The sequence below is a fragment of the Hippocampus comes genome, unplaced genomic scaffold (assembly GCF_001891065.2).
Source record: "Hippocampus comes isolate QL1 unplaced genomic scaffold, H_comes_QL1_v1.1 scaffold82, whole genome shotgun sequence".
Classification (NCBI taxonomy): domain Eukaryota; kingdom Metazoa; phylum Chordata; class Actinopteri; order Syngnathiformes; family Syngnathidae; genus Hippocampus; species Hippocampus comes.
In genome coordinates this window covers 4,475,470-4,499,401 of record NW_017805135.1, presented here as the reverse complement: position 1 = coordinate 4,499,401, position 23,932 = coordinate 4,475,470, and the positions used below count along the sequence as shown (strand labels likewise).

The window sequence follows — 23,932 nt, the reverse complement described above, 5'->3', positions numbered from 1 at the left end:
TGGCTACCCTGTCAAAGAATCTACCTCGTGATCAGTTCCCCTAATTTTGCTTGTACCTACCTTGAGGTCTAATTTTCTCTCATTTTGCTGACAGTGAATTTTCCAGTTGGAAACACCATTGGGACAAGCCAGCCCCCTGTTATAGGCAAGGCCCTAGGATGAGCAAATAGTTTTGGAGCTAGTGGGCCCATGCAGAATGCAGGTTTTGGAACTCAGTCAGAGTTCGATTCTCAAAGTTCACCTTTTCTTCTGATCAACCCTTTCAATGTGTGTGAAACACTGTCATCTCACTCCTGACGATGCAGCCCCTGTGGTTTCTTCTTACTTGATTGCATGTTTCTCTGTAAATATCTAACACCTTGTCTCGCCTTGCGTTTTGTCTCCTATGGTCATGCCCTCGTCCCTGATACTCACCCGTCCTGATAACCCCTTCCCCGCCTCCCAATTTCCTTTATGTGCTCTCTCTCTCCAGGAGGAGGGGGTTGTGTCCTTCTGTAAGGTGTGTGTAGTAGAACCCGCCAACAGCCCTTTCTCGCCATTTAGTGAATGATGTCAAAAAGCACGAATTTCTCCCCCCCTCCCCACCCCTCCGCCCTTTTTCGCCACTACTCATGCGCTTTTTTTCACTCCACCACACCCCTCTAGTATGAATACCTTCAGGCAGCATGTGCCACCAAGCATACAGAATCTGAATTGCCCATCATCCCTCAGGACAGGCTGCTCTATCTCACCATCACCGGCACTGTCGGGATAGTGGCTCAAAAAACACGTGTTACCATCTTTTTATTTTTAGCTTGCTTCCTGACCCCCTCTCAGCCAGTCTTTTAACCATGGCAATTTAAGAAACGTGTCATAGCTCGTCGACCACCTCCTCCCCACCCCACACAACCCTTTTGAGTTCAACTGGTTGTGATTTGGATCAGGTCATCCAGGCTGCAGCCACAAATGTTCACCTTATGGATTCGAGAGATATCTAGATTACTTTACGTTCCTGGAGATGGTGCAGCGAACAGAGCGTGGTACCTGGTACCCTCCAGGGCATTTACTGCTGATGTATTAATGACTCCAGAAATCTTTGTTGGGTTCTCCAATGCTGCCAGACACTCGGCTGTGTCTCAGGGAATGCTTTTTGCAGCTTTGGCGCAATGTTGAAAGTTTGGCATAAGGTTTGCCAAAACATCAAACAACACACACATATAGACGCAATCCTGACATCCACAGATTGGTCTCAGTCTTGATTGTTCCCCATTTGGTGGGTTGTGTCGCATTTTAGACAGTGGTTTATCAACCCCTTATTTACTCAGTAACTGCATTCAGAATGGCTCCTCGTGCGCAAGTGTTGAAACAGGCAAATGAAAACAAAGCTTGGCTTCTGGTGATAGGCTCGAAGCCAGAGGAGAGTTTATTCAGTTGGGAGGTGACCCCCATAAGCTGATAACTCAGATTCAAAACTTCTTTTGAATTAACATCGGTTACCAGGATAGGATAGAAAAATCAGATTTAAAGGATTTATGTGAGAATACTTTGTGGTTAAACTACTGTATTTCTCAGACTCTTTTGTCCTAATCACCCTTGTGATTCTCCTCATCAGCCAATTCCAGAAACGTAAAAACTATTTTGAAACCTTTCACAGGACCAAGGCTTACTATTCTTCCTTGAAAAAATTTTTGAAAAAGAAACAAGCTATAGAGAAATGACCCACAGATGATACGGAAAGGTGTGACTACCTCTCAGAAAATGGCATTACTGGCAGGACTCAAACATTTGACCGGAGTGTCAATGACCATTTGAAGTCAGAATTGAATTTTCTGCTCCGGGGTACGACAGTGGCCTTGGATATCAAACTGTGAGGTTGGATGTTCCTCAGTCATATTGCCATTAAAGTGAGAGTTCTCAGACACAGGATGGAAAAAAATATATAAATATATATTTCAGAGACTGCCCGACAACTGATTAGAGGTCAGGCAAATACGTTCGCCAGGTCATTGAGACGGATGCTTAAACCGAGCCTTCGCTACAATGTAAAATGAAAAAGTCCAACATTTGGCCAGTTTTCTCTGTGACACAAAAATATTTTATACCGGAATGTGTTGTGCTGTACTGACAGCAGTATCAATGTGTCCATAAGTGAGCAGCCAAACGCGTAAATCAGCGGTGCTCATGTGCCGACAGAGCCATGTCTGCGGAGCAAGCCAACCAAATCATCGTTAGGTGACATGATTTGAATACCAACTGAAAAGGAGCAGAACACTCGAAATTGTCCCCAAGTGTGAGTGTGAGCGCGGATGGTTGTTCGTCTGTGTGCGATTGGCTGGCGACCAGTTCAGGGTGTACCCCGCCTACTGCCCGAAGACAGCTGGGATAGGCTCCAGGGTAAGCTGATTAGAAAATGGATGGCTGGATGGATGAAAAAGAGCATACCACACACTATACGTAAATTGTATAAAATTAGATTCGAGAAAGAACCCTCTGGAAAAATCTTTCCAAGTTCAGTTCAAGGCCGAAGACCAACATCTGCTACTCGGGACCGTTGACAACCCAGACAGCAGTGCATCAAATCTTTGACTGAGAGTCCGTGGGCATCAAATCAGAAATAGAGAACGATATCATCTGACAATGTAAAGATGTTATTTAATTCTAAATTTAAATTGAATGATCTTGTTTTTGTTGGCCGTGCTCATTATCCTGTTTAGGGGCCAGTGCTGATAGGCCAATGTCTTGTTGCTCCCAAGCAACCGCAGTCACCATTACAATCAATTGAAATCAATGCATCATGAAGTCTTTGATTTTTTTTTCTTGAGAATCCAAAAGTGAAAAAGTAACAATTAAGAAGGATAATTGTATTTATTTACTTATTTTTAATCTCCGTCGTAGTTGTATTTAGGCTTGGATCAAAAGTACAACATTGAATAAGCAAGCCACAGGAGTGAGTCAACTTTATTTGTATTTTTTTAAATTTAGTTTACAAGGCCTAAAAATGGCTCGTTGTTGTTGATCGCCTCGTCTTTTTTTCACTTAAAGATAAAAATGAGCAATATCCTGCCTTGAAAATAAATAATATAAATTGAAATTAAAATAAATAATAAATGTACCTTGGCTATAAAAATGTATAAATATTTTTTTTTGGGGGGTGGGATATTCAAAGTGATTGAAATGTGATTTTTCATATGTTGGTTTAATATTTCTACATATAATAAAAACTGGAGCTGATGACAGATTTGTCACAGATGTCGCAGATATTCTGACAGCCAAGTTTATTTGGGGTTTTTTTTTGCACTATGTTCATATTTTGAAATTATTTGTTCGACATGTTTGTATACAGTATTAATAAACGGGGGTTAACAACTCGTAACGTAACGGCTAACAATGTAATAATTAACATTACTAACTTTGTTGCTCTATACCCAAAATTCAGGTAAATCCGACTCATCATTATTAAAATCAGTTTCGTTCCTGTGGCCTGTTTCTCCATCTCATATTTTTCATTTGAGTCTTATCATCAATTCAAAATGGAAAGAACGAATCCAGAACTACACTTTCCCTTGATATTCGACTCTCCCAGCTGTGACTACTGTATGGTACGCACTAGTGCACGCAGCTTCTTCTAGCTGGCTGATTCTACTCCGCCAACGCCTTGTCTTATAGCCGCGCTCATCTCGGAGCCATCCATTTGTATTCAGAGCGATGCTCGGCACAGATGGCACGTAGAACGAGCGGGAGGCAAACAAGTTACCAAACCCCGTTGAACACCAACACCCCCATCACCACCCCCCCCCCCCCCCCCCCCCTCCACCCCCCCGCTTCATTCCAGCCCAGGCATCCTGCAAAGTTGTAAGGCCGTGTGGGAGCTCTGCGGAGTGCAGCCATGCAGTAACTGTCCGTCTTTTTCCTCTACCACGACAGCTGGATGCGGAGGCCAGTGATCTGCTCAAGGAGCTTCAGAATAAACTAAACACCGTGTTGGATGAGCTCAGCGGTGTCTTGGGCTCCAGGTGAGTATTAGCACAACCCATGTACAAATTTCTCAGACTAATGACACCGCTAATCTGCTTTACAACTAACAGCCACGCGCTCCATTTAGAGACTCTGTCCGAAACATTTCAGGCACAAATAAAAAGCTCCCCGGGATGCACTTTACGGCCCGCATTCATGAATTAACAACTCCTCAACGTTGCTTTATGGCCTTCTGTCCACCAAGTTATCGTCTTCAGTTCGAAACAACTAAGCCAATTTCGATCAGTTCTACTTGGAAAAGGGGAGCGTACTTTTGTTGACGCCGCCATATTCTTTTAGCCCTTATACTCTTTTGGGTCACAGGTGAGCTCAGGCAAGTCGAAACTGATTCAGGCAAGTGGCAAGGGGCATCCTGAACTGGTTCCAGGCAGGGCATATCGAGACCAACGACCATTCACACTCACATTCACAATTAAATCTGTGGACGTTTTCGAGTCTTCAATTATCCGATCAAATACATGTTTTGGAATGTGGGAGGAAGTCAGGGATGGCATGCAAACTCACAGCAAAGCCAGAGCCAAAATTCAAACCGCAGCCCTCAGCACTGTGAGGGAAACATGCTAAACTCCATCATGCTGTTCCATGCTGCCCTGAGGCCCTTGCCTGATATTGGTTATAAAGTTAAGATAGCAAGAGAGCCTGTTCCTGAAAAATAGACCAACTGCCATTCAAACAATACCTCGGGTTCTTGCGTTTTCTAAAAAAAAATGCTCTTCGCTGAACCAAAATGTCATTACACATTCTACGGACACAGGCGGAAGTAAATGCTCCGTTTCTATTCCTCAGTTTCAAACCGGTCATCGAGGATTGTGTGAAGCAGATGAACCAGGAGCTGATCCAGATGAAAGGTTCGGCCAAGGGAAGCAATGCCGCTATGGATGCAGAGACTGTCCTTCGGCCTCTTATGGACCTCCTCGATAAAAAGTGAGTGAGGTCTCTTTTTATTCATCCTGTACAGCCCGCTGATCTTAGGTTGCACAACAATAGTGTACATGCAGTAAAGTGGTTTTTCTAGGGGTGAACCTTGCTTTCTAAAGAGACATGAATACTGATGCTATACCTCTTAGTAACACCCTTCTCAAGACAGAATGAGGGATAAAAGAACAGATTGTGTGAAATACAAGCCATTCCTGAAACAGCCACAGAGATTATAAATGGTTCAGATGAGGTTTAGAAGTCCCTCTCAGCCATTGTCAAAGAAGCATCGAGGTCAGTGGAATTTTACAGGGGGAATCCTCTTTATGGTATGGAAATGCTAATCCTTACTCCCATCTGCACAATATACTGCCACAAAAAGGGGGACTGGAGGAGTTCATTATTGTCCCTCACGGTAGCGTTCATTGAATTCGATGATACATTTTCGGATGACTGTATACCGCCGGCCATTTTGGCGCGATCTTGGTCGAGCCCTGCCATGAATAGCGAAAAACTAGGCCCCTAAATTACATGGATGCGGGTTTGTGATCAAACGTGAATTCCTCAACAAGCTAATTGCTCAGCTCAAACGTATGCAGTGTATAGGTAACCCCCTAAATATTTGCGGCTAGGAATTTATCCTCTGTTACTCACTGAAAAACATACATGTTCACTGTTTTCCTACTCGGGGCAGAGTCATGTATCAAATAATTTGGGTTTGTCACCATCAAGTGGCATATTGGTGCCAAGCATCGAAATGAGGGGGAGAGGTCAAAAACAAAAAGCGCTTTGCCAATTGCTACGATCTTGTAGCGTCTATAGGCAACTGAAAAAGCTTTTTGAGTGGATGTCAGTGTCAATTGCAGATAAATTGGATTACGTATAGAATAACGATATGATATTGTTAGCTCATATCACCCAAAATGCTAATGCTCCATTGATAGGCCTTGTTAAAACCCATGGCGCAGGCGAGCTTAGTCAGCTATGCTTATACAATACAATACCTTTACTCTCAGCTGCAATGTTTGCGCTGGCCTACTGCTTCTGACTAATAGCGAAGAGAGAGCTCCCCACCTTATCAATTTGGTGTCGAAAAATGTACGTTTTAGCATCCATCATTGTGTTTTGCATTATTTCCATGGTAGAGACAAAAGTGAATCCAGCGCACTATTCTGCCTGCAAGTCAAAGGTACTGAGGTAGTTTTCCGGATCCAGCCGTAGTTATAAGTCAGCGTACCTTTCAAGATATATTTTTGCAAGTGTAACAATCGCTCTGCCCGAACTTGGAATCCTTCCACGCCACCCGGTTTGACAGATTGGTCTGTCACGGAGATATTAAGCAGCGGTTTCTTGGCTCGGACAAAATTGATCCATCGAGCATTGTGTGGCGGTAATGGCAAGCGGCCAACAGACAGCAAAGCCCTTTTAACTCTATGTTCTTGTATGTCGTTGCTGCACTCCACACCCTTTTCATATAGATGTTGACTTGTAAAAGGAATTTTTATGGTAATAAGATGAATTGTGAATGGTTTGCAGGGTGGGAAATGCTCAATCCCTCCCATCCTCCGTCGGGAATTACTCAGAGTGAATGTCAGCCTGCAGTTGGAAAACAGCATAACAAGTTGATGATTTACTCTCATACAAGTATTATCAAGCACTCGGCTAATCCTGTTATTTATGAAGATGTCTCTTAAAGCTGTGATTAAAACACATGCTTCTTTTTTTTTTTTTTTTACACCTATTTTGCAGTTTGATGTTATTCGCCAAGATTTGTGAGAAGACAGTGCTGAAACGTGTTCTCAAAGAGCTTTGGAAGATCGTGCTGAACACCATCGAGAGAACCATCGTTTTGCCCCCGCTGAGTGACCAGAGTGTGAGTGTTTTTGTTTGTTTTGTCTTTTGCATGATAACCAATAATGTATTTCATCATTTGCTGTTTAAGAGCCATTAAGTTGCACACTTGGCTGTAACTTATTGTTTGTTTGTTTGTTTTCGATTAACACATTCATTCATGTTTGCCATAATCTGTTCATTTTATTCCATAGTGGGTTCTGGAAGATTTTATTAGGATCAATTAATTTTAATTTTTTTTTTTTGAGCAATACTTGAGAACTCAACATGTGTTTCAAATAGTATTGCTTTTTTTTTTTTTTTAATCCTCAGTTATTTATCATTTTGTGCTCTTTCTATAATGTTTCAAGATGTCACAAAATGGCAGAAAAGCCCTGTCGAAATTGGAATCTGTCTCAAGTAACGGAAAGTAATACATCTCGAAAGAGACAAAAATGTCGGGGGCAGGGGGGAGGTGCTGAAGTTGGTCGTGTAAGGTCTTTACTGCATGTGAATGTACGTAGGGTGCTGTTTTTATTTATTTATTCATTTTTTTTAATCGATTCATCCGTAAATCATTTCTTCTCATGTTAATTTTGAAACTATATGAAACCGTTTCCAAATTATAGTTTGTGGCATATTTATGGATTTAACTATGAATATATGCAATTCTATTCTTCATTTTTATTGGAAACACGCCTGCTGTAGACTGTCAATAACTCTGCTGCTCTCTGTTCATTAATTGCCCTGCAGAGGTAACAGATTTTTTTCCTTAATCTGAATTGTAAATATTTGGGGGTGCGGGGGGGGGGGGGGTACTTGCTCCCTATCCCAATGAATGATGTTAGATTACTGTAGTGTACACTATAATGTTAAACCACTTTTCCTACACACGGTATTTAATGTAATTCCACTGTGAGAATGCCCGATGATGGCACATTGTGGATGTCTACACAACCATGCATTTTTCGTTTTATATGGCACAAAGGTGAATTAATTTTTTTTTTTTTCTTCCAGCAGCAAGGAGCTCAGATGATCTTCAATGCGGCAAAGGACTTGGGACAATTGTCCAAATTGAAGGTAATCCAGTTTCTTCACTCCGCTGCTAATGTGCTGTAGAGTTTGCTTCATAATGCCTTCTGGTGACTCATATCACACTTTATGGTCAGGTCGTATACTCTGCCACTGTAGATATATGCTTGAAATTCACTGGTCTGTTCATTTATTTTTAATGACTATTCTAAGTTTTCCAGTCTTATGAGCCATTATACAGTATATTCAGATGCTATATGGACAAAAACCTCTGCAAGGTCCCACCATTTGCTGCGACAACAGCGTCTACTTTTACAGTAAGACTTACTGGTATGTGACTTTGGCCCACTTCATGCATAAGGATTTTTCAAAATATTGTTCATCTGTTATAGAGCCCACACCTGACGATTAAAAATCAGGCATCTCACAGTTTTGGGCATACTTTGTGTGGTGTGCTCCGATTACTTCAATACGGAAGACCACAAAATAAAGATTCTGTTCCACCACCAATCTTGAAACAAGACCTCAGAGGCAGAAGTCTCACGTGATTATATGGGATCTATCGAATACAAAGACAAAGTTTCACTACTATGTATACGGATATGCGCCAGTGTTTTCAAAGTGACTGAAGCGGCGACGTTGAAAAGGGGCGACGTCATCAAAACAAAAGATTTGCTCAGGAAAGTACTTCATCCCACTTTTATACAAAAAAAAAAGGCTTACCCATTTTTTTTTTAACTGCCGCTTACACTGGTTCCCAGTCAGCTGTTGAATAGATTTAAAAATGATGCTCCTGGTCTATAAATCGCTGAATGACTTAGGTCCCGAATACGAGGGCTGTACACTAATTGGCCGCTAAAAATGAAGGCCCGAATCAGTCCTTTCGGATTCGAGTGAGAATAATTCATAGCATATTGTCACGCGTACGAGTGTCACAGGAATGTTGGAATGCCAACGCGTGTGACGTATAATGGAAAGCTTTTGCGCGTATATGGGAATGTTTAGCCAATTAATGAACATTCAACAAATGAGTTCTCTAAACAGAATCTGAATGGGAAAATTCACAACAGGTGTTTAATCCACGGATGGGCCAATACATTACCTAAATGAATTAGAATGAATGTTGATGAAGTCCTCTTCATCATAATTGTCAGCTGCTTCTTCGTGAACAGCAAGTCGTGCAAAAACTACTGAAACATTTGGAGATATCCATTCAAAGGTTTATAGAAGGTCAAATCCACCTGTAAATGTTGTGGTGCCCTTTAGTTTAAACCAGGAAATGCACCCGAAACCCAAATGTCCTGATTTTTGTTTTTTTTGAGTAGTGTATTTTGGTTAATCTAGATTGTGGCCAGAATAAAAACTTTTTTTCCGCCACATGTCTGCGGCTCTGTAAAATGGTTGTTTTGTGTGTTTGTGGTTGCAGTTTTTTTTTAAACCAGTAATGCAGAAGCTATGCATTTTTAAATACCCATTTGCAAGTCCACTTAGCCTAAGAGAAACAAATCCTAACAGCCTAACACAAATCATGCGGTCCAATTAATATATTAGGTCAAAATTTTTCTGTATGTCCTCAAGGATTTTAAATGCAGCAGTGCAACTTTGTGTGCATGTATAATCTGGTTCACGCTTGCACTCACAGTGTGCAGTGTGATTATACAACAACAAAGAAGGAATGGTAACTGCCAACATCTGTTAAAACCAAAACATTTGTTCGCCACTGCAGTACCTCGGCATCAATCCAGCCGAATCATGTCTATTTACTGATGTCACACGTGGACGAGTAATGCCACAGGCTCCGAGAACTTTTGCTTTGACTAACCACCGTGATATGCCGATACCGGAGGTATTTAACCTGAGAGTGTGATGCAACAGATGCACGCCCAGTATATGATTTTGCCTTTGCATTCCTTGGAGTCGGCAACCATGCCCGTTGCTCGTGGAAACGCTGCCATCCTTCGAGGGGGCGACATCTGGAGAGGAGCGCACAGATGGGCGTGTGTCTGTATCCTTCCTGGAGCGTTAAAGTCGTTTATTATCCTCTTGTTAATGCTGGTCATGAGTCATAATCATCTCGTATGAGGGATTTTCAGAACAAATGATAGCCAAGGGTGTATAGTACTCGGCTGCAAATTGGGTGGTGTGGGGTGGGGGGTTGTCTATGTTGTAGTACAAATGGGGTTTTGGAATCTATTATTATTATTATTGTTGTAGTAGTAGTATTGTATTGAATCTATTATTATTATTATTGATAATAATAGCAATAATAATCATAACAGTTGTCATATTAATAATAATGATTGTGTATAATAATAGCAATCATAATCATAACAGTTGTCATATTAATAATAATTATTGTGCTTGTTATTATTATTATTATTATTATAAGATAAGCAGTTTGGATAATGGATGGACGGGTAATAATATTATCAATGGTAGTGGTATATTATAATTCATGTCAAATGAGTTTTACACCAAAGAAAAATTACTATTATGTTGAATTGCAGAGAAAGTACTGAACCAAGGCATACTGGGCAGAAGGACTGCACATTATGGAGCACATATCAGTGTCAAATGAAATTCTAAACACCAACATCACCGCACAACAAGATGTTTAATACTATGCACGGAATGGGCAGTGTACTATGAATCATTGTATAGGGCTGTCTGTGCTAAATGGAGCGCTGCACTTAGCGTACATACCACTTTATCTACACCTACCATCATGTTAATGGATTTCATAGTGACGTCGCTGGTTGCTCCTTGTCAGCTCGTTCCCATTTATTTGTATGTACTCGGCACGGTAGGTATATTGCTTGCGCACGTTTTGTTGACAGGGACTGCAGGATTCACGATTTCATCCACAGATACTGTGCATATGAATTTATAAATATTGTTACGTATTTTTGTAAAACCCGATTTATGTATGCTTCATTTTCAGTATTTAAATGGCGTGGCGGCAGCGCAGCAGCCGGCTAACTCCTGCTTGCTTAAAACTCAAAATATATAAGTCATACTCCCCAAAAACTGTGAAATTTTTGTTCTGAAATGCTTTGGGGGTTCTCACAAAATTAATCGAAGCAATTTCGACCTCATCTGCTGAAAAAGTGTCGGCACCCCTATTGTAAAATCATCTTTAATATTGTGCATGAAACATTTTTTTCTACTATGACAAAGCTGCTGCCACTGTAGTTGCTGTTGTTTTGGTGAAAGGAATTCACATGCTCAATGTTTTCATGTCAGCACGTGAGTGATCACTGAATTAAATTAATTTCAGCAAAAATTTTTCTTCATCGGAAAGACGACGCATCAATTTAGACTGTGGCGGTTCACCACGTTTATTTTTTGGTTTACCGTGTCTTGTACTGGAACGGAGTCAATGAAAATGAAATGGGCGCAGTTTGGCACTTGCCTTGCATTTTAGCAGAGATGGCGATTTAAGTGCTTGCAGTCTCACATCGGCTCATGGAAATCAATTTAAAGCCATCTCTGATTAAATGAATATGCATAAGAAAGCGAGGCAGGGCTTCGCGTTTCATCTGCAAGTTCTAATTTTAGGGACGGGATGTGCATTTTCTCTGCAATGCACCATAAATATCAGCATGGGGGTGTTAACGGCTTTGTAAAAGCTAATTATAATTGGCATTAGAAGTTGAGCTATTTTACAGTATCCTGATATGTTTTTGACTACACTGCTCATGATTAAGACAGATTCTCTTATCCTGGCACGTTATGGCAATGTTCTTGTTTCCCACGCTGAATTGAAGACTGCACTTGCAAAGCGCGCAAGCCACGGTTCAATTCAGCAAGCTAATTGTACTTTTACGTTGGTCATTATCTTGATGTTTGTGTCCCTCCGCAGGAGCATGTCATCCGCGAGGAAGCCAGGAGTCTGACTCCACGGCAATGTGCGGCCATGGACCTTGTGCTTCCCACTATCAAGGTGAGTTTTATGTTCGAGAGTGAACTGGCCCAACAGACATGAATGGATGGATGGCTTGAAGCCATTGTTTTGTTTTGCTTTGTTGTTTTTTTGGCTCTTGGGTTCCCCATACAGCCACAAAATGCAATTTACTGTTCAGGTGGGACTCATATAAACAGGATTTATGTGGATTTTTTTGTGATGCAACTACAGAAGGTTACTGTTGCTGACAAAGAGGAAAAATGCGATAAGATGGACATATTGTCGCAGTTTGTAGCAGTTTGGACTTCAATGAAGTGTAGTGATGAACACACTTCCCTGTCCTGGCTGGGCAGTTCAATGTGGCAGAAGCAACAATAATGGAATCAACCAAAAAATTGGCCCGGTTTCTTTTTCATGAGAAGCTGTTATTACAAACCGGCTGGCACATTTGTAGTTTCCACAAAATATTGCTCAGTTTCTTTAGACAGTATGCCGACTGCGGTTAGTCTGTTGTTTATTGATATTTGAAGAGTAGGTACACCACTTATTGGTGAAACTATCCTTCTTTTGGAATATAAAGTGACAGTGACAAAGACTCATCTTATTTGTGTCCTGACTGGTTAGACTTTGAGTTATGTACTACTGTACCTGCTGTGTCTAATCTAGTTAAGTGTTGTGTTTATACGAATATGTTCTGCTCCACCTCTAGTGAGGATGCATCGGAGATTCATAGCAGTGCACATCTATATGTTTTCGCTACTTTATATTTCCTGATGGCTCATAAATTTCTGGCAAAGCAAAGCATGCAGTGTGCTCATATTAATTCACTCTTATATGACAGTTGGGAGACCAAAGGCTTGACATCTGAGCAGTTGTGTTGTGTGGGAACAAATTTTGGAGTTCTGGGGAGGAGCGGCGCTGCAAAGAAAACGGATTGATTGCACCGACTTTGAGACGACGACCCGGTGGTTTGGATCAATCGGGTTGCCGGGATTATTGTCATCAGTATTCCAACAAGAACAGTCAATTAGCATCGTTCACTATTGCTTTGGAGCTGTGCGATCGGATCGATCCAACGCGCCTCCTCTTGATAACAATTTCAGAACATTTACATGTGCACACAAAGAAAAAAAACAACAACAGTGACAGGATGCAGAAGCTGGATTTTCCATGCGCAACAATTTAACCAAACCGAACTTTAAACCTGCATATGCAAATGGACAGAAAAATGGATCCATGTGCAGACCCACATAAGAGTCCACATGAGACAGGGATGCTAGCTCCGCAGACACATTTCTAATGATGTAGGTTTACTCTCATCTGAACTCCATCCTGAATAGGATGACAGCAGAGGGGCAGTTGCTCCATTTCGCCAACCAAGTTTGATATGCTGGATATGTATTTTATTAGCATTGCAGCTAATGGAATGCACACAAAATGAGAGATTATGAAAACCTACAATAGTTCTCAGTGCTTCCACCAGTGATAGTGGTAAAGCTCTCCCAATAGTGATGGTCTCTTCATTTCTGGCTCTTAAACAAGCCTTTGTAATTAGAGCTAAATTCAATCACTGTTCCACTCCAGTCCCCAAGATCGCAGTAATGCACAATACAAACTGGCCGTCAATTGCCCAATGGAGAAATGCCATCCATCTGCTGGAAGTTTTGACAGAAAATAAAAACTCCAGTTCCATATCCTTTCCAGGATTCAGAACAAAATCTAATAGTTTGCAGGTCCCATGCCCAATATTTCCCAGACAAAATGTGGAAATCAAGAAAACCATTGCCCATTAAAGTGTAGCTGTAGACAAACATAACCAAAATATGTAAGTTTTTTAAACATACAATGTGGGGGGAAGAAAATCTGTTCAGGGAAGCTTTGCAATTTTCCAGAGGAAATAATGTGTCAAACCTGCCCTGCAATTGACTGGTGATCATTGCAGGACTGAGATAGCCATGACCCTAATTAGGCAAGGGATATTAGAAAAATAAACAAAGTAAAAAGATAGATGCATAAGGGGCTAATATATGGCCATCGTAACACCTTGATCAATGTGTAAACCGTAAGCTAAGAAACATTTTGACAAACAACTGGGAAAATGGTACCTGGAGCTTATTGACAACAATGTGCCCAAAGCTCCACTGGGAGCAGATCTGCATTCAGTGTCTTGCCGAGGACCCTTCAATCACTGGACAAGCCACTCGACCAACCTAAACTTCGCTGCCCTTACATGCATAAAAACACGAGTGAAACAGTTTTTCATACTAAGATATAACAACTATGCAACAGGGTTAACTTGAATTATGTGAGGCTCACAGGCGTTTTGAAGATTGTATTCAAAGTCCAGTCTTTCACAGGGTATTCAACTTGGTTGCAGTGATGCAATACTTTAGGCAAGCACATAAGATGCGCATAGGAATAAGATGTACAGTCCAATTGAGAGTTCACCGTCCCTTGATCTCGTCTCTTTTCTCATTTTACGCCACAAAACACTAAATACATTTGATTTGAATTTCATGAACATTCCAGACAGGGCCTCCACATTTCCATGCATGCTAATTCGCTGAAAATGTGGCTTAATGCATTTGCTCCCACTTCCACTTATCCCTGAACCATTTGCAACATGAATATAACACATTGTCCGATGTAAACGCAAGAAATGTTTGTTTGCCTGTTTACTGCAGCAATATTTCCATGCTGGAGGAAACGGGCTAAAGAAGACATTCCTGGAGAAGAGCCCGGATATGAAGTCCCTCAAATATGCTCTTAGCCTTTACACTCAACCTACAGATGCCTTGATCAAGAAATATATATGCACCCAAACCTCTCAAGGTAAGACACCCCACTAGCTACGAAGTCTAATTTACTTTTTGAGCTGTTGTTTATGTCATATATTTTGTGCTACTGTACATGTGATAACAATTTTTGCTCACCTGGTGACTGCCTTTTGTCTTTGATAGATATATGAACGGAACCTTTCAAACATTCTCTCGCTCTCTCTCTCACAAACCATGATCATCTCTCTCTCTCTGTCTCTCTCTCTCTCTCTCTCTCTCTCTCTCTCTCTTTCTCTCACAGACACACTCTTCTCCCCTCTCCCTCTCTCTCTCTCTCTCTCTCTCTCTCTCTCTCTCTCTCTCTCTCTCTCTCTCTCTCTCACAACCCATTATCATCACTGGCCCATTTTCGGTTTATTTCTTGATACCAACCTCTCCCCCTTCCCTGCTGTAAGACGGATCAAACACCTCCAGGTGCCCAAGTATTTCAAGAGGGAATTCAGCCCAAGTTGCTGAAGCACACGCACACACACACACACACACACACACACACACACACACACACACACACACACACACACACACACACACACACACGCACACGCACATACACACGGGTTGCATATAGGCACCACCTTGCTAACTGACAGCTTGCATTTTTTCTTTCATTCTAGTCACTACACACCTAATAAGGCAAATGCGGGACCTAGAAGTGAAGGTGGTGTGGTGGCCGATGCACATTAGGTCAGCAAACAGGGCAGCGATGTGCTGGCTTTCGAACGTTCATTCATTAATCACCAACCCCCCGTTGCTCATGACAGTGACATATTTAGAGCCCGGCGTGCGTGGACTCGTTTATTCCACAGAAGCCAAAGTATGTCGCACCAGCGGTCAGGCGACAATAGAAAAAGGGATGTTTCTCCCTTCAAAGTGTGCGGTTTATTTTGTGGTCATGTGGGTCATTTGGGTTTTTTGCGCCCAGAATCCCCGTGTGCTTGGGAAACGTGTGATTCCCTTACGTTGCATATAATGCTACATGCTGGGCATAGCCAATAAAGATGCTAATTGGAAGACTCTACTTGAATTTGATTTGGTATTCATGAGAGTGTTTTAGACTTGAACTATATGCTTGGCCATGTCTGGCTTGTTTCCATTTAAAAATTGTTTCCAAGGCAGTGTTTTTTGTGTGTCTGCGTGTGTGGTGTGCACAAAACTGGTATGCTGAGATGCAAAGAGCAGAAGCTACCTCATGAAGCAACTACCTGTATCAGGGAGGGAGTTTAGAAGATTATTATATTTGGATTATTTTTCGAGAATCAGAAAAATACAATCATGCAACCATACATACAAGATTTTCAACACAAAGATAACAACAATGACATCGAACTTGATTTCTTACCACAAAACCCCAAAACACAGGCAAGCTACATTAACCCCCCATTTAGCTAACCGATAGCTAGAACCGGGCAGATATTCTAGCTTTATGTTGAGTCTGCATTTAATTGAAAAGAGAAAATGCTCAGTAGTGCCCCGCCCCCTTGGTATTAAGAAAAAAATAATAATATATCAGTTGACCTTAAATTGGGTGGACATCTATCATGAGTCTCTTGGACCGATACATAAAATTTAACAGAAAGTCTGCCATTTTAGTTTGAAGTTGCCATGTTGGGAGTTGAAAAACTTTGACTTTGATCAACTCGACTGAGGAATTCAAATGAATCCCACCTGGTACCAGCGATCCCAGCACTTGGATTCTAATATTCTAGGACCTGGGCTAACGTTTTAGCCCACACCATCTCATGTCACAGCATAGCCTCAGTGTTTGATCATTTGGAGGATTTAACATGAAAAAAAAAAGTTCAGCAAACTACCAACCAAGAAATAAGGCAATGTAGAGATCAGCAGTTTGGAATCAATAACTTCCATCTCGCAATGACAGTGTCAATCAGATCTTTTCCACTTACACTGCCGTCACTTTAGAAATAGAAGTGGAAATCGCAAAGTTACCCGTAAAATTATATAACAGCAATAATTGGCCAAAGGGGAGCCACAATAGCGAGACAATGCAGACATTCACATCGTATTCAAAGATCAATAGTTGGCTCTGTGTAATATTTTATCTGGAATCTCGTGATCCGACATGATCCAACATCTAAAAAAAAAAAAAAAAGACATTATTGCAAATAAACATTAACTAAACAGCAGCTAAGGAATAGTATCCTGACTGGTCCACTGATACAAAAGGCTAAAGTAGGGTTGCCGGGGCAACGCCAGTCAGCATCCTTCTTCTTCCAAGCCAGTGCACACTATACGTATGTTGATAATGTACAGTCGAGCTTCCGTCCCTGTACGTGATTACAAATACTGTGCTGTATCAGCACATCCGTGAGGTAAAAGTGCTGTGATGTTTCTTTGTTTTACAAAAGTTAGCAGCTTAATTATGCGGCAGGGACTCTCAGCCCTCCCCTCGCGCTGTCATAACAATAAATCACCTGGCTCGTTTCTTCATTTGTGGCATAACATATGCATCGTGTTTGGCACATATCGATCAGCTATCAGCCCAGCACGCTCCATCATCCGTCGTACGAGAGCCCGCTCGCAGCCTTCGGGCGTTCACCGTCCGTCCCCGCTTGGCTGCAGCGCAGACGTGCTCAGCAATCTGATCGAAAGACTACGTTTTGGGTTTTTGGGTTTTTTTTGGTACTTGACTTGGTAGCAGCCCCTGAAATGTGGACTGCAGTCGCTTTCAAGCAACTGCACTAGTACATTCTGCAAATATGCTGAACGTGATGTGGCATTTTTATAAGCGGGTTAATGTTTGGTCACATTAGTATTAAAAAATAATAAAAAAATCTTTTTGTAAAGAAACTCCAACACGACTTCCAAAAGACTCAGGCCACCAATATATATTTTGTTTTTCTACTGTTATAATGAGCATGTACAGCCGTGGGGATTTCTTCTTCTTTTTTTTTTTTTTTGCCAGTACAATTCCAGTACAATCCCAAAGCTACTGATGTAAGAACTTAGGAAGTTATTTTAGTTTAGTATCAAGAAACCCTTTGGCAAACTCTATGACTTTTGCATACTGTAACATTTTATTTGCCTTTTGCTATTCTATGTAAAAGGGTCAAACATTGGAAATGCCCCTCAGCATGTTGCACTGCAACATTTTGTAGACCACTGTGAGCGCCCCTAAAGTGCTGCCAGTATTTCATTGCCATTTTTGTGGATAACTTCACTGTGAAAAAAAAAGATTTAATGTATCCCTCTGCACAATCTGCCTCTCGCTGGCCTTCAAACCAGACAGGATATTTCAGTTTTTCTTGTCTTTTTTTTTTTTTTTGGGTAACTCCTGTTGCGGTTCTTGTTCAGCCTTGGGCTAAAGGAAACATCTTGTGGCCAACATTGTTGAAAGAAGCGTGCATCCCTTCAGCATTTTCTGGGTTTCAGTTGTTTTGTTGATGTTTTTTTTTTTTTTTGTCTTCTTGGCTACATCTCTGAATTTTAACCACGCCTTTTCCTTAATTTTCTTCTGCTGCCGTGTTTTCAGGTCAGTCAAGCAACGGCTCGGTGGGCGAGGTGTCCATACAAGTGAACCTCATCTCTCACCCTGGCACCGGAGAGCACAAAGTCAGCGTGAAGGGTGAGCTTCAGATCAGTCGTCATTTCTATTCAAATGTATTCACGCTCGCTCGCCTGAGGCAACTCCCGAGATGATTGTGCTGCCGGCCGGGATCCCGAAAATGAATGAAGCAGCAGGTGACTGTGCTTGTGGCTCCATTTAGAAACAAATATGGTGTACCTCAGATGGTGGCCAGGGGAGAGTCATTTCATTACTCAACTGCAGACAGGGAAGGCATTATTAGAGAGAGTCATTCATACTTTGCACTAATTATTTTTTGGACAAATAAATGATGCTTGAAGAGCAATGTGAGCAGCTCATGTTCTTGTGTCACCAACTATCTTTTTAACGAATGTATTTGTTAGAGAGGATTTTAGAGGTGTTTGAAGCACTCATTCCATGCGTTTCAGAAAATTCTGCAAAGATGGTGGCTACTGGTCACGTTACTACTGTTAATTCGCGATGGTTAGTTCATGTACTTTAATAGAAAACACCTTTTTGTTGCTCTCAGAAAAAAAAAACCCATACACGAGATGTGTGGTTTTTATCAGACATCAACGAGATATGTCACGCTTGAAAGGAATTGAAATTGTACTTCAGCACTCCTATCGAAAAAGATGCATCGCCTGTGAATGCGAACGTCAAAGTGGATCGACACAACGTTGGGATGCGACCGCTTGTTGTTTAAGAGTGCATTTAATCCATGTTTACAATTGATAAGAAACTATATCTCAGAGACTGTCAACATGCCTCGTTAGGTCCTGCTGTTTTGGTGCGCAACCAAGGCTCAGCAGTTATAGTGGATCGCTGTTTATGATACAGTGAACAAAAGAAAAAAAAAACACTGGCAATATGTGTGTGGGACACTTTGTGTTTAAGAGCCCGTCCTATCAATTATGATGAATTGTCATTCTTACCAACAGGGGGCGTATGACTTTTAAGCATTTTCCCCCCTGCTGTTGCGCTCTGTCTCACTGCGCAGATTCTTTTTAATGGGTGCCATTTTATTTCTTTTTAGCCTCCCTGAATAACACACTTTGTCAGCAACATAAGCGCTATGACGACATGTTCACAGCCTTACATTTATCTTTATTACCAAGACAGTGGGGTGTGCCATTAGCTTGTTATTAGACGGCGCAACACAAGAGGCTGAGTGCTGCTTTTTGCCTTAATCTTCCATCATCAGTCCTTTTTTGTGTTCGTTCTCAGCCACAACATCAAAAGTTACATTGGAAGTGCTGGATGGTCTGGAGCAGCCGACTTACCAATCATTCATGTCTGTCTCCATGGCGCTGAGCAAATCATAAAATAGTCCGGAGTGCTAATAATGTGTTAATAAAAGAAACTTTTTACGTTGAAGTGTAGTTTGGCCAAGTTTGGATTTCCTTTTGAAAATTCAGCCCCCAAAGCCAGTTTCAGAGAGCAACGTACAATTTGGTAGGCATTTTCAATCATGAGGAGACCCTCAAAAATCTCAAGAACCCTCAAGAACACAGGAAATCATGGGGTCATTCTCACAATTTCCAGTGGTCCTTTGCAAAGAGTTCTAAAGATTTCGACTTGTCACAACCTACCTTGTGCACCACCTGTATTTCCCAACATTTAAGTCGAGGCACATATGCATTCAACCAAACAAAAGTATATATGAGAAAGTAAAAATGGCCATTCATTGAAGGTGTGCCTTATACTCCGAAGCGCCGTGTAGTGTGGAAAATACGGTAAATGTTTCTCCTGCCATCTGGCGAAAGAGCATTGGCTGTAATTGCTCACCCTGTCACTACATGTCCTTGGCACAAACTGATCAATACACATGCATTGTTTTGATGTCAGTAACAAGACTTAAGTGAAACTGATCATTTCCTTGGCACCCTTTATGGACAGAGAACACACTTTCTGCGATGCAGTGGTTGGGAATCATGACATTAATCAGACAGGCGACACAAAATTTTGCCGTTTTGTCATTGAATGGCAGCAAAGTTTGATCATTTGTCATGAATGCATGAAACTCCACAAGGTCGGAGCTTGATCAAACACCCTCCTTCTGAGATGAGGTGACAATTTCTGGCAGAAATAGTAGAGGCTACTTGTAGTAACACTGCCTCTTCCAATTTCCTTCAAACTTTTTACTTGCATCTCGTCTGACAATTCAAGGGTAGGTTCATCGCTGCTCAAAGCTTTAACTCAGCCCGACTTTGTGTATCAGTGGTCGGCGTGAACAACCTCCAGTGGCAGACCACCGCCATGTTCCGGCCATTCGTTGAGGTCAACGCCGTCGGGCCACACCTGGCTGACAAGAAGCGCAAATTCAGCACCAAGACCAAGAACAACAACTGGTCACCAAAGTACAACGAAACATTCCAATAGTAAGTCATGACTGGAAAAACAAGACTGAATTAACTCAACAATCCCCAAACAAGTGTGTGGCTTTTCACATGTCACTGTCACAATCGTTATTGTACTTTGACACACTATTATTGATGAAGGGGGGTGGGGGCCGGTTTAAGGTATTGTATTATCTGTGTTTCGGTTGTCGGCATTGGTTTCTTTGCTTTCGGATGAGAATTCTCATTTTGGGGCATCACATATAAAACCTTTATGGATATATAAGTAATATTGTAACATTCACACACTAAGTAAATAAAATACAAAAATACAATTTTAGTCTCATGGCAAAGGCAAAGTAACATTAACTGCCATACCGCAGTACAAATGCATTAAGAAGCTGTTAATAGTAAAAAAAAAAAAAAAAATTCAAAGTATATTCCCGTATTTTCCGAAACTATAAGGCAGACCTAAAAGCGTTCAATTTTCTGAAAAGCCGACAGTGCACCTTATAATCCGGTGCGCCTTATATATAGATCAATATTCAGATTTCTTGGATGTAGTATTTTAAATGTTCTGTAAAGCGGCTTGTTACAGCTGCAGCTCTATATAAATATAGCTATAATGTATTGTATTCCCTTTAGCATAGCTTCATCTAGTTGATGCATAACGCAACCGCAGCCACTCTTGTAGCTTCTATTGTATGCGCCTCACAATGCGATGCACCCTATATATGAAAACAGTTTTAAAATATGCCATTCATTAAAGGTGCGCCTGATACTCAGAAGCGTCTTATACTGCGGAAAATACGGTATCGTTGTATACTGTAAGACATTTATGAAATCTTAACTCTGATGACAAATGACCAAGGCAAACAATTTCATTTCAAATTCTTCTTATCCTTATAAATAAATTGAGGGTGTATAACGTGAAGACAGTGTAAATTCTAACAACTCAAAGTTGTCTGAACAGGGGAATTTTCCAGATAATAGCTGGAGCGGGTTTCACAAAACAAATTCATAGAGACCCACAACCTCGTGGACGATTACTGTAGTTACGTTCAGAAAAAAAATGCTAACCTACTGAAGAAAGGTGAAAGGTGAACTGCTGTTCACTGCATTTGTCAATCATATGAGATTTCAGCTTTGCATTCCCTCTTTCCCATAGCGTCCTGAGCAACGAGCACGGGCCAGAGGCGTACGAGCTGCATGTGTCGGTGAAGGACTACTGCTTCGCCCGCGAGGACCGCATCATCGGCATGACCGTCATCCAGCTGCGCGAGCTGGCTGACTCGGGCAGCTGCGCCGCCTGCTACCCGCTAGTGAAGAGCATCGCCATGGACGAGACAGGCCTCACCATCATGCGGATACTCTCGCAAAGGACCAACGACGAGGTGGCCAAAGAGTTTGTGCGTCTCAAGACGGACACACGCTCGGCCGAGGAAGTGTCGTAATGCGAATTTAGGGTGTGTGGGGTGTGGGGAAAAAAATGCAGTATTTCATTTGAATGGTTTTGTCCTACAGATGAGAATGACTGGAATGGTGTTCTACTTGAGATGATCCAAAGCAGGATGCGAGCAAAGGAGTTGTTTGTTTGTTTGTTTGTTTGTTTTTGTGCATGTGTGTAAGAAAAAAAAAACATCTGTTGGAATGTTCATTTGAATACTACAAGTACGTACAAGTGTTTACTGACCGTATGCTTACTATTAAGTACCATATTCTACCGGTTACGTTCAAGCAGACAAAATATCTTTTGTACACTTGGTCTTTTTTTGAACTGAGATTTGTTCCAATAAAGTGCCAAACCAGTGGAGTTACAACAACAACAACAACATAAAAATGAAATGAAACAAAAAAGAACAAAGCGTACAGGAATTGTGGCAATGAACTAAGTACAGTGTGTTGGAAAATTTGCTCGATGATCCAGTGTAAGTCACTTTATGACTGTGTGGCATTCTGATTGTTGCAGAGTCTCTCGTTTGTCTGTTTGTTTGACATATATTTTGCCACCCAGCGTTGTTGTAAAGTTCCTTGATGTGTTTTTACTTTATATTTTTTTGTTATTTGTTGTTTATTGATTTATTTCTACAACACGTTTGCCACCCAACTTTTTGGCGAGTTGTGTTTTCTTATGGTTTTGTTATGCATTCATTTTACATTCCTCCACCCAGTTCTTGTCACCTTGCACTGTTGCACCCGAGATTTTTTGTCTTTTTTTTAATTATTATCATTTTGCCCTTCCAAAAAAATCGAGTCCCTTTTTGTCATCTGAACCACCCTTCACTGTTACAACATCCCTTATTTTAGAAAGAACAAATATATACCGGTATATTATATTTGGGCCACCAACACTATTGCGGAGTCCCTTATTTTATTGTACTTTTTCCTACCAAGCACTGTTGTGGAGTCTTTTGTATCTTATTTTTTTACTTTTTGCCACCTAGACATATTGTGGAATCCCTGTTATTGTTTGTTTTTCGCACCCAGCACAGTTGTAAAGTTCCTTGTTTTTAATTGACCTTTTTAATTAATTACATTTTGTATTTGTCATACAGCACTGTTGAGGAGTCAGCTGTTTTTGCGTTGCATGATTTTCTTCCAAGTGTATTTTGCTTTGTCACCCAGCACTGTTGCACGTCCTCTCGGTTGCGTCTTTCCCATGTTTCCAAGGTAACCACCAAACAGGGTCCCGATCCCCGAGCCTTTAAACTCTTTGTATTGTAAGTCCACCGCAAGGAATTGGTTTGTTTTTATCTTGTTTAGAAATGGCGATGACTGCTACGTAAACCTTCATAGGTGTTTGTAATTTTATAATCATGACATATCTGACAAAAGACTCCAGAAAGAATGGATTAGTTGTTTATTTTTTTCCTCCTTTTTTTGTTTCTTTTGAATTGGTAGCTTCTGGCCTTTTTGAATGACCACTGTGAACATGAGCTTTGGAAGGCAAGCTTACGCCGCATCATTTCACGTCATATTTTTTTGATTAAGTTCCTGATAAACTGCCAAAGTTGTTTAGAATCTTTGTACAAAAACAAACGAAATCCATTCCATACATGGAGATGTATATGTACATGTGTTCCGATTGTGCATAGGATGGTGCCGACTTTATTTTTTTTATTTGCCGCGGAGCTGGAATGAGAGCAAAATATGAGAGTGGCACATGTTCCTTTAAAAGAGAGAGATGGTGAGAGAAAAAACACTCAGCTTCTGTCATTATTTTTCTTCTTCATAAAAAGGAAAAAGTTTAACATTTTTGGTAAATATGCAACATTCCTATGTATTGCACTGATGGCAAATTGTATGTCATGTAAATATATTTAGTGAGATATTGTACAAAAAGTCTACTTTTCTTCTATGTGCATAAAGTATGTGCAAATGTGCTCGCAAATCTCGATCATTTCGCAAATCAAATATGCACTTGGGCTATCATGGAGGACACATTTTTGGAGTCCATCCATCCAGTTTCAACACCGCTTATCTGAACAAGGTCACAGGCGGGCTGCTGGAGACTATC

At 41.1% G+C, this 23,932-nt stretch overlaps 1 protein-coding gene across 5 annotated transcripts in view; it reads left to right on the top strand.

The window, feature by feature from the left end:
- The window catches only part of unc13c (unc-13 homolog C (C. elegans)), a 110,548-nt gene extending 87,820 nt beyond the window's left edge, over positions 1–22,728 (top strand). For 2 of the 5 annotated variants that reach the window (XM_019866709.1, XM_019866707.1), the window contains 10 exons: positions 473–499; positions 3,904–3,992; positions 4,801–4,938; positions 6,679–6,802; positions 7,777–7,839; positions 11,654–11,734; positions 14,380–14,527; positions 18,023–18,115; positions 20,298–20,457; positions 21,584–22,728. In XM_019866709.1, the coding sequence (XP_019722268.1) occupies positions 473–499; positions 3,904–3,992; positions 4,801–4,938; positions 6,679–6,802; positions 7,777–7,839; positions 11,654–11,734; positions 14,380–14,527; positions 18,023–18,115; positions 20,298–20,457; positions 21,584–21,869 (1,209 nt within the window). In that variant the 3' untranslated portion in view covers positions 21,870–22,728. The remainder of the gene's footprint in view (positions 1–472; positions 500–3,903; positions 3,993–4,800; positions 4,939–6,678; positions 6,803–7,776; positions 7,840–11,653; positions 11,735–14,379; positions 14,528–18,022; positions 18,116–20,297; positions 20,458–21,583) is intronic. The other 3 variants (XM_019866708.1, XM_019866711.1, XM_019866710.1) reach the window with 3 other exon arrangements.
- Positions 22,729–23,932: the final 1,204 nt, after the last annotated feature.